This window comes from Anomalospiza imberbis, chromosome 21 (genome assembly GCF_031753505.1).
Source record: "Anomalospiza imberbis isolate Cuckoo-Finch-1a 21T00152 chromosome 21, ASM3175350v1, whole genome shotgun sequence".
Lineage (NCBI taxonomy): Eukaryota > Metazoa > Chordata > Aves > Passeriformes > Viduidae > Anomalospiza > Anomalospiza imberbis.
In genome coordinates, this window is record NC_089701.1 from 2,020,708 (window position 1) to 2,031,974 (window position 11,267).

General features: G+C 48.4%; 1 protein-coding gene across 2 annotated transcripts; it reads left to right on the forward strand.

The window, feature by feature from the left end:
- The first annotated feature begins 1,187 nt into the window (after positions 1-1,187).
- Positions 1,188-10,989, forward strand: STOM (stomatin). Of its 2 annotated transcripts, XM_068211003.1 has the most exons (9): positions 1,188-1,263; positions 4,591-4,694; positions 5,535-5,607; positions 6,511-6,593; positions 8,321-8,524; positions 9,018-9,152; positions 9,592-9,772; positions 10,649-10,774; positions 10,860-10,989. In XM_068211003.1, exons 1-8 carry the CDS (start codon positions 1,215-1,217, stop codon positions 10,771-10,773), a joined length of 954 nt encoding a protein of 317 aa, XP_068067104.1. In that variant the 5' UTR covers positions 1,188-1,214; the 3' UTR covers position 10,774; positions 10,860-10,989. The 2 variants fall into 2 exon arrangements, with proteins under 2 accessions (XP_068067104.1, XP_068067103.1); XM_068211002.1 differs by lacking the exon at positions 10,860-10,989 and having other exon boundaries at positions 10,649-10,858.
- The last annotated feature ends 278 nt before the right edge of the window (positions 10,990-11,267 follow it).

Here is an 11,267-nt window from a genome sequence, read left to right on the forward strand (position 1 = left end):
CTTCCAAGGAAGAGTTTAACACAGAATAACATCAACACTGAAAGTAAATCTATTTTAGTAGTCTAATACCATTTTTGTTCATAGGCTGCAATGTGTTTCATGAAGAAGAAGCAATTGTACTCAGTATGCAGTGTAATGTGACACATGCACGTTTGCACGTGCCCACTAATTATCAATAGCCCATGGAGAAATAAAGGTTAAAAAATAGCCAGGAATTATCTATGGACTTCATAACTCACAATAATGTAGAATTCAATTGGAACGCTTGTCAAATTTAACAATCTGGTTTACAATCTGGTGTGCAATGCCTGTGTGTGTATGATGTACTTTTGGACAGACTTTATCTCTGTGGATGGACCTTGAACGAAACCAGCAGAAATCGTTACTGTGGCCTCTTCCAAAAGGGATAAAAGATCCCAACTCTTCCCGTGAGAGTAAGAGGGTGTGGAAAGAAAAGCAATAAAACCTCACAGAACATTAAACGACACACGAGGCCGGGACAGCTGGAACTTTCCTCGCGGCTCCCCTCAGGAGGCGACGCCCGGGGCTCACTCACCTCAGGCGATGGCTGCCCGCCGGGCCCGGTCGCTCAGTCCGTGCCTTCCCTGTCCTCCCTGCCCTGGGCCGCCCTGCAGCCGCTTCCCCTGCGCTGCCCCGAGCCGGGCGCTGCTCCATGGCCGCTCCGGGGCCGCTCCATGCCCGCTCCATGGGCGCTCCATGGCCGCTCCGGGGCCGCTCCATGGCCGCTCCATGGCCGCTCCGGGGCCTCTCCATGGCCGCTCCATGCCCGCTCCGGGGCCGCTCCATGGCCGCTCCATGCCCGCTCCATGGCCGCTCCATGCCCGCTCCATGCCCGCTCCATGGCCGCTCCGGAGCCGCTCCATGGCCGCTCCGGGGCCGCTCCATGCCCGCTCCGGGGCCTCTCCATGGCCGCTCCATGGCCGCTCAATGCCCGCTCCGGGGCCGCTCCCTCACGCCCCCAGCGGCAGTGGCGCCCCCTGGCGGCGGGGGCGGGGCGCGCGCGGCCCCACGCGGGCGGAGCGCGCGGGCGGGGCGGGCGCGTGGCGGCGGCGTTGAGGCGGCGCTGAGGGAGCGGCGGCGGGACGGCCGTGAGGGCGGCGGTGCTGCTGCTGCTGCTGCTGCTGCTGCTGCTGCTGCTGCTGCTGCTGGCTGTGGGGGCAACGCAGAGGCGGCTCGGAGGGGACTCGGGGACCATGGCAGACCACGAAGCGGGGTACCCGTCCAAGTCCCGGCGGCCTCAAGGTAACGGCCGCAGGGGGAGCGGGCAGGGGCTGTCCCCAGACGGCCCCGCAGCGGCCGCTCCTCGCGGGGCGCCTTCGTCTCTCTCTCTCTCTCTCTCCGCTTTTTTGTTTCGGTTTTAATTGTCGCTTCATTGAGTCGCGGAGGTAAGTTTGAAGATGCTTCACCAAAGTTAAGCCCGCGGGAGGAGCGAGGAGCTGCTTCGCTTCCCGGGCAGCCTGCGCTTCCCTGAGCCCCGGCTGCCGAGGGGTCACCGGCGGCCCCGGGGCGACCCCAGCCCCGGCTAACGGGGGCTGCTGAATCCGCTGACCCGGCTAACGGGGCATGCTGAGCCCCCAGCCCCGGCTAACGGGGGCATGCTGAGCCCCCAGCCTCGGCTAACGGAAGCTGCTGAGCCCCCAGCCCCGGCTAACGGGGGCTGCTGAATCCGCTGACCCGGCTAACGGGGCATACTGAGCCCCCAACCCCGGCTAACGGGGCTTGCTGAGCCCCCAGCCCCGGCTAACGGGGGCATGCTGAGCCCCCAGCCCCGGCTAACGGGGGCATGCTGAGCCCCCAGCCCCGGCTAACGGGGGCATACTGAGCCCCCAGCCCCGGCTAACGGGGGCATACTGAGCCCCCAGCCCCGGCTAACGGGGGCTGCTGAATCCGCTGACCCGGCTAACGGGGCATGCTGAGCCCCCAGACTCGGATAACGGGGCATGCTGAGCCCCGGTTAACGGGGGGCTGCTGAGCCCCCGGCGCCGGTTAACGGGGGGCTGACCCCGCTGCCCCTTCGGGTAACGTGGCCGCAGGTGGTGATTCCCGGCAGGTGTTCACACTGCCCTCGGGAACGTGTCGGAGCATCACCACGAGCTGCCACCACGCCGGTGGTGTAACTCGGGTGGGTTTCTGTGGTTTCCTTTCCTGTGCAGTTACTCGGATCACTAAGGGCACAACTATGGAAATAATGACGAGCAGAGTCAACAGAAGGAATCTCTGGGACGCTGCACCAGTAAAGGAGAATAAGGAGAACTTAGGGATTGCTTTTTTGACACGACTGTGGCTTTTCCCCACAGCCACACCCTATCTAGGTGTGAATGGAGGAAGTGGTAGAAGTCCTCGGGTGGGGCAATGAGTTGTACTAAAGTTTTACTTCTTGGTATTGTTATTGCCGTGGGTTCTGGCCTTCCAGTTAGGAGGTGTTGGTGTGTGACTGGGTCAGGACATTTTGGAGATGATGCACTGAGATAGCACAACTGACAGGTTCACTCACTGGAAGCTGGAATGTTTTCCTGTTACTTCCATTGTTCAGAAACAGGCAACGGAAGAGTCCTGATTTATTATTTTATTTTATTTTATTTTATTCTCATTTGCAACCAGAGAAGGAAATGTATTTATAAGATTGCTTTGTGTACAAAGCCTTTGGCTGGGTAATTTGAGTTGTTGTATTAATAACTATGGATCTCTTTGGGCCTGGTGCCCAGTGGCACATCCTGGCTCTGGTATCTTTGGAGAGGATCTGCATTTCATGTGTCACTGTGTTAGTTATTGATACCTCACCACAGTCAGTCGGTGCCAATCTTGTCTCTGCGAGCCTTTCCTGAACATGCTGCTGACGTGGTTTCTCCTGCAGCTCTCATGTGATCACAATAAAATAGGGACTAAGTGGCATTAGACGTAGTTTTGGTTATTGGATGTCGTAATTTTGGGGTTTTCCCATGTGAAATGCTCTGTGAAGACATGTAGTTCGCTTTCAAATTGGCGTGTCATTTTCAGTCAGGGCACATTTTTGCTGTTTGACAGGGGTGCGCTTGTTTGGATTGTGGAGACTTTGCAGAAGGAAATAAATCACAAATGAACCATGTGCCACACCTCAAGCTGTAACGAGAACTTTCCCCTTCCATCTTAGCCTCCAGCACTAAGTGTGTATTATAAATTCTTAATACAGTTTGATGGTCCAAGTGATAATTTCTTGCTAAAGTAATGGTAACTGTTCCAGTCAGCCTTAAAGGCATTGAAGGCTGATTCAATTAAGTTTTATTATATTGTTAATAGTCTTTCTCCTTGTGGTTTATTTCTTCAAGAGGTTGCTCAAGAACATTTGCATTTATTTTATTGCCTGCTTAGACTTGCCCACCACAGCAGGCTATAAATCCAAGGTGGGGGCTCGCCTGCCTTTTAGCTCAGGAGAAGATTCCAGTGGCAGATTTAGGGATACTGTCAGCCAGCACTTAGTGCGAGGTCAAGGCTTTGTTTTCAGCCTGTGGGGTGGGCAGGGATGGGGATCACCTCCAGGAGCTGCAGAACTAGCTCATCCCTCAAATGTCAGGCATGTTTCTTGAATCTCACGGCATTTTCCACAAGACAGCATCTCTCTCCCTTCTTGTATTGTGAATAAACAACACATTGGTGCTAAATAAAGCATCCTCTTTGCTCAATCTTGAAATTTGACATCATTTGAGGTGTGACTTCTACGTGAAATTCCGAATCTCCAGAGTAGGAAGGGGACATTTGTGAGTGCTGGGTGGGAAGGGGACATTTGTGAGTGCTGGGTGTCGCTCTGGGACATCCCTGCTTGGCAGCAGGCTCCTGGCAGCCCGTTAGGAGTCTTAGCTGGCAGGATAAGAAACTTCCTGTAGCTCTGTGAATGCCTCCCAGCCCACATTTTGTCAAGGCTTTAGCTGGGTAGCTTTTGAAACCACCAGCTTGTTACTTGATCCCAGAGTTACCTTCAGCTGGTGTCTTCCACTGACAGAGAAATAAGGCATGAGGAGTTTCTGGCCAAGAAATTCTGTATGGAGGTTTTATTTCATGTCCAGCTAATCTTGTACCTCATCTTATCCAACTTCCCAGATTCAACGGGTCTGAGAATCGTGGTTTCCTTAGATGTGCACCTGTTACAGCTAGAACAGAACTCAAGTTGCAAAGATGCTGCCCCAGAGCTGGCAGGCTGGGGGGTATTAGTGTTCCACTCCTTACATGAAGTTCCTCTGACTTGTCAGAAACAGAGGAACACGATTTCCACTGCTGCCTGTGAGTTACTCTGCTAGAAGAACTTGGGGGAGAGAAAGGCATTTGGGAATTGAAACTTCAGTGTTGGTACACTTCTGCATAAATGCTGCTTGGACAGCATTCTGCCCTCAGCTGTCTTGCACAACTTAGAGACCAGTGAAAATCAAAGCATAATTTGGCTTTTAATTTGATTTCTGATCTAAACCTAATGCATTTGGCCAGAGGAGTAGTGCTAACAGTGACTTATTTCAAGGAACATTCAACATAAATATTCAATTTAGGCACTTTAATAGGCACTCTTGGTTTAAAAAAGTGACAATTTCTGCTCTTTTGCAGATGATGCCGATCCTGGCCTCGGTGTGTGTGGATGGATCCTGGTGATCACCTCGCTTATTTTCACTGTTCTTACATTTCCTATATCAATATGGATGTGCATAAAGGTAAAGTCGTTCCCTGCTAATTTGGGTTAAACCTTTCAGCAATGCATGCAGAGTGGCTGTTATTGTTCTCAATTGGATTTACGTGTTCTAAACACAAATTAATCTAGCTCTGTTCTTTCTTGAGCTATAGCAGACCCCAGCACTGCAGTGCATTCATCTTCAAACCAAAAATAAAAGTGATATTACAATATTTGGTCAAAATAATTTCTGCATTGATGTCTTCACTACATCTGCCCAGTTGTCATTAGTAAATAAGCTCATTTGAAGGATCAGAATAATTGCAAGAGCCCATAACTACTCTAAGAGAACTGATACTTTATTTTTTAAAGATTTCTCCCTGTATATCACACATCTAAATATGAAGCATGTAAATAGAAATCTGTAATTATGTACATAGATGTGGCTGCATGGGACACACTTGAAGACACAGCGTTGTCTGTGATCACTCTGAGGTTGATGTTTGCAGTTTCCAGACAGGAGGAGTCATTTCCTCCTGGCTTGGCTGATGTGGCATTAGAATTGGAGCTGGAAAAATCCCTGCTGGGTCACAAATGCTGCACTTTGTTGTGTTGTTGCCAGGATATTCCTGATGGTGCCTGGACCTGCCCAGGTGCCATCCTGTTGAGAGTCTGAGGAATATTTCTTGTGGACTATTGTCCTGATGTTTTTCCTTTTGCTTTTTGACAATAAAGTTTTAGCTAAAATTCTCAAAAGCAGCCAGTAGAGAAATGTGTATTAAATTTGAGACTCAAGACTGCCCTAGCCTGGTGTGTACATAATTTGGAATCCATCATGTGACTTCTGGAAAACCCGTGCATGACATCCAACAATCTGTTCCAGATTATCAAGGAATACGAGCGAGCCATCATCTTCCGACTTGGACGCATCCTGAAAGGGGGAGCAAAGGGACCAGGTATGTCCTGGACAGCAATTTGTTACAATTAGTCATCAGCAAAACAATAACGGTGTAGAGACATTGCACTAAAGTGGCAAATGGATTTCTCAAGAATTCTGTAACTTCCAGTAAGAGGATGTGCTACAACAGGAATTTATGAGCCTCGTGGGTGTCTTCCAGCTCATAAAGTTCTGATTTGTACTCGGGATTGAGAAGACAGCAAACTTAATTCTACCCAGCTCTCCGTTGTTAATGTATGATCTGCAGGCAGAATCAAAAGCACTACATGTAAAGGGAGGAACAATGGCATCAAATGGGTTATTTGAAAAAAGAAGTTTGATGTATCAGTTAAACCAAATGAGTCTGAGAGCCTTGATATCCTTCAAAAGTAGCAGAAGCCAGTAGAGTATTTGACAGTTTTGAGAACTTGTCTTTGTATATTAGAAACTCTGATATCTGGAAGAATGTTATTTTCAGCTGTTGCTCCTGTTGCTCAAAGTGACAGAAAGGGGCAATGGCTTCTTCCTTCATTTTCACCCAGGCTTTGCAATGGTCCACATTGCTGTAAAGCTGAAGAAGCTCAGAACAGAAGGCAGGAGATTGATACTTGCCAGAATTAGGCCCCACAAGTAACGATGTGGGGAACATTTTTAAAAGTAGTTGTTAATAGTTCTGGGGCTGTTTTATTTCCAAATGTTAAAAATCTCTAAGTAAGTGATACCCAGATAAATTGAAACTTCTCAGCATGCATTTTTGAAAATCTTACCTTGGTTTGGAAGCCACTAACAAGTGTTGTGCTGCTGAGCTCCTCACAAAGAGCTGCACAGCCACAACAGCTGGATTTCAGCTTATTGCAGTAACAAGTTTTGTCTGCTCTAATGACCCATTTTCACATTTTCTTGAATGGATTTTTTGGCACAGGTTTGTTTTTTGTCCTGCCTTGCACCGACAGCTTCATCAAAGTTGATATGAGAACCATCTCTTTTGATATCCCTCCTCAGGAGGTGAGTTTGCATTTGCCTTTGCATCTACTAAGGTCCTTGCAGAATTTTTGTACTTTGTGTACTTTGCTTTTCCTTCTCCTTTCTCAGTATTGGGTAACGTGCAGTTTGAATACAGATTCCTTGTGCAGGTGCAGAGTATTGTGAAGAATACATATATCCCATAAATGTCATCCAGTAAGGGAAGAGCACTGAAAGAAAACAGATGATGCTCTGAGGACCAAATGAGATAATTGAATACTGCCTGAGAGCTGAAATGGGAGGGGTTTGGACTGAAGGCTGCTGGGCTTCATACAACGTTCCCTAATTGCTTCAGTGAAATCTGGAAGATTCCCAGGCGCAGCAGGGATCTGTCCCGTGCCAATTTATCTACATGTATAAACTGGCTCCAGTAATGGGATGAAATTGGTATATACATCAAATGCTATTTATAGCAGCTGGGGGAATGAGTGGTCAGCTCCCTTCACTGGGTTTGTGTGCACGTGGCTCCTGTGCCCTGCCCTGCACAGGAGCATGATGAAGGTGCTGCCACTCCTAAAGAACAAAAAAAGGACTTTGATTTCTAGTCTGATTTTCCTTGGACATCCTAACTTTGTAGCAGAATGTCTCCAGAGCATTAAGCCAGCTGAACTCAGTGCTGCCAACTCGATGGATAACAAAAGAATAAAACCCAAAGGTCCCTCTAAAAATAAGTTAGTGAACAATTGTATCTGATGGTTATAACTGTATCACTCATGTATCAGGTGCATTTTGTGACACAGAGATGCTCAGCGTAACCTGTGTGGTGCATCTGTTTCCTGTCAGATCTGCTCGTGGGTTTGTTGCTCATGGTTAGTTGTAGATTGAGACAAATGGCAGCTGTCCTGGTACACTCTAAAGGGTAATTGGGAGAAACCTAATCACTGGCAGGCAGAATGTGCTTGCAGCTGCTGATGTACCATTAGTGAGGCCATCAGTAATCCAGTTTTTCTTTTGACTTGATTAAATTACACTTATGGATTTAGGTTTGTTTGTGTTCCTTACATAGAGGCAGAAATCAATTTCTATTTGTTCAACATGATTTCTGTGCATGCTGTTCATTCTTTAGCTTTTGTGTTATGAAAAGCCCGCTAAAAGAGCTAGTTTGGGAAGGGACAGGACAGGTAAATCTTGAAGGTAATTGTGTACCATGGAACAAGGTTCTCTGGTTCTCTGAGCTCCCCTGTGCAGCGCCACCCTCCTGTCCCAGACGCTGCAGTTCTGCAGCACAGTCCCCACAGCCCTGCTGTCAGGCTGCCTCACCCAGCCCTGGTGAAACCTCACTGAAAGGCAGCAGAAAGGGGACCTGCCTGGGTGTGATTCCTTGCCAGAATCATTGGTTAAACCTTCTCAGGTGAAAATGAATTTCAGAGTATTATTTCTGCCTTTTCTCTTTTTCCTGTCACTGGTATGACTTGCAGATCCCTCTGTGAATCCGAGGAAGTGGGTTAAAAATAACATTAGGGCAAAGTGAATGGAATGTGCTTTTCACTGAGAAGTTTCTAATCCCATATTTAGTCTCAGCTTTGCAGAGCTGTACTGGGAGGTTTGTGAACGCTGGGGCACATTCACATGCTGCATATGTGTATAAGGACTTTTGTTTTCAAGGCAGTGGGAAACCAGGACTTGGTATAGTAAAACAAATACATGATTGTCCTAATAATTAACCTTGTATTTATGGAATATTCTGTACTTTCCCCACTGCTTTTCAGATCCTGACCAAGGACTCAGTGACAATTAACGTGGATGGAGTGGTTTATTACAGGGTGCAGAACGCCACCCTGGCCGTGGCAAACATCACCAACGCCGACTCAGCCACCCGGCTCCTAGCACAGACCACCCTGAGGAATGTCCTGGGCACCAAAAACCTCTCCGAGATCCTCTCTGACCGTGAGGAAATTGCACACAGCATGCAGGTAGGAGCATCTTGGAGCAATCCATCAAACAGCAGGTAAAGCAGCAATCCCATGGACTTAAAGGCGGGGATTTATTTTATCTCTAAGCGATCACTTGTGATTTGGAGCTGTAGGCAAAGCCCTGGCAAGATCTCTTGGGAGGGCACTCTGTAAAATAAGAATGAGGGACTAAAGCACTAAGGGCCAGTGTGTGCCAGACACGTGGGAATGAGGGATACAGGAGAGGATGGCTTCCCTGGATCCTTGTCAGTCCTTCACTATTGAAGGAAAGTGTGCCACAGAATTCCTTCAATACATTAATCAAGCTCTGGGGGCTTTTGTTACTTTAAAACAGTTGTGCTCTTATAGCTGTCAAATCATACTACAAATATACTAAAGCCCTGAAAGTCTGAGAATTTGAAGAGAATTCATTTGGTTTATTGGTCATTCTTCAAATTTGGGCATTAGTCTGAGCCAGGTGTGTGGCCTCACTTAGCTGTCCTGCCTTCTGTAGGCCACACTTGATGAGGCAACAGATGATTGGGGCATTAAGGTGGAACGTGTGGAGATCAAGGATGTGAAGTTACCTGTCCAGCTGCAGAGAGCCATGGCTGCGGAAGCAGAGGCTGCCCGGGAGGCAAGAGCCAAGGTAATGACATCAGTCTGGGGGCTGGATTTGGTTTTTCCCAAGTAAGAAATACACCATTCCCTCTCAAGCACTTGTAGATATAAAAAAGTACAGCTTGAGGGAGAAAGCATTTTCAGCTATCTGTGGGGGGTGCCTCTGGTTTTGAGAGGCAGTGCTGGAAGAAGCACAAAAGCTTTTGAAGACAGCATAAATACTCGTACTGCATTCTCAAGACTGGATGCCAGCTTTTGTGATCCTGCATTCTGGATGGGAGAATACCAGGCACTGGAGCCTGGAGAGCAAACGGGAGCGGCTTGTGCCTGGTGAAAGCACGTGCCCAGGGCAGGTCACTTTCCAGAGCGCTGGGCAATGACTGGCACCTGCCTAGGGCTGAGATCAGCCTGCATTCCCCGTTCCTCCTGTGCAGGATGAGCTCAGTTTGACCCGTTTTTCTCCCCAGGTGATCGCGGCCGAGGGCGAGATGAACGCGTCCAGGGCCCTGAAGGAGGCGTCCATGGTGATCACGGAGTCTCCCGCTGCTCTGCAGCTCCGGTACCTGCAGACCCTGACCACCATCGCTGCCGAGAAGAATTCCACCATCGTCTTCCCCCTGCCCATAAACATCCTGCAGGGCCTCCTAGGTGTGAGGGAGTAGGGAGGCTGGGAGGGGCGAGCTGGGGTCAGCCCACGTTTGCAGCACTGAGCTCCCTGTGTAGCGTAGCTTGTGGCAGTGTTAGCAAAGTGGGTTTGCTGAGGAACCTTTTTGTTTTACTGAGTGTGTTATAGAACTTGTGTGTAATGTTTGTGAATGTGGACAATCGCAATATTTGAAGTTGAAAGCCTCTCAGATTCGGAGTACAAGCAGGTTGTGATCTTAAACAAGCTTTATCCATATTCTACACCTCTAATCCAAAACCTCCTTTTCAAATAGAATAGAAAACCAGTTGTGGTAGAGGTGATCCAACATTTGGAATTATTCCTTCTACAAAATTGGTCTGTAGCCCTGTAAGGGAAGTGGAATAGTGTCCTGGGGGCTCCTGAAAATCAGGTTCATGCTCTCTAAACCAGTCCCCATTGATGAAAAACAGTTGTTAGTGGAACTTTCTGTCTTTCTGCCACCCAGGAATGGCACAAACATGCCGTAGTTATGGATACAACGTGCTTGTGGTCACTGATGGGCTGCTGTTATGAGGCTGTGTCTGCATAGAGTTACGCTGCTTTAAAGCACTGAAAAGGCCCTGCATCTGTTTCTCCTACAAATATTTTTTAAAAACCAAAGTGCTGCATTTTATCCAGATCTAAAACCTTATTTCTCTAGGAAATGACGTGTCTGTAACTAGCAGCAGGGAGGAGTGTTCAACAGAAGGTGTTGCACTGGTGCTTTACCTGTTGGTGCTGCTCTGTGCAGACCTGGAGTGGTTGTTGTGTCAATAAGGGCTTACATTTCATCCTCAAAGCAGCTGGGCCTCAGCTCACATAACCCAAGCTGTTAAACTTCCTGTTTTGTACCCCTGTAGAACGGATTAATGACAGAAGAAGTGGATTCAGCATAGGGAAGACTCATCAGGCTGCCATCAGCACTGAGTCTGACGTCTTTAAAATCTGGGACGAGGCAATGGAACTGAAATGCCAAGAACACTGATGTAAGTGCCCTTCTCCCACTGGCCAGCATAACTCCATAAGTAGTTTTTTATGCCCTTTCTGCTCCAATCAGCTCTGTATTTACAGGTGTTTTAGGCCTGGGTACTTGTGCCTCAACACACTGTGCCTTTGTCACTGGCAGGAGATGCCCAAGTGCTGTTGTTTCTCTGCCTGTCTGCTGGGCAGGTTTTCCTCTGCATCACCAAAGCAATATACTCTGTGTTTGTCAAGGTGGCAACTGATGTAAGCTGAGCTTAACTTCTGGCTGGGAGCGGGAGAAACAGTTAACAAAGCTGGAATAATTAGCATTGCTGTGCTCAGGCACTTGGAGTGGGAAGCAGAGCAACTGCACAGCTCCAGGTTAATCCTTGGGGAAGATGAGTCACCCTGTAATTCCTGCGGTTGCTGCTGCAGGTGCCACCCCTGTGAATTCTTGCTGACACCACGAGATGCTTTTTGCTGTCATCCTGAATAAAAAACATGCTGTTTACTAAT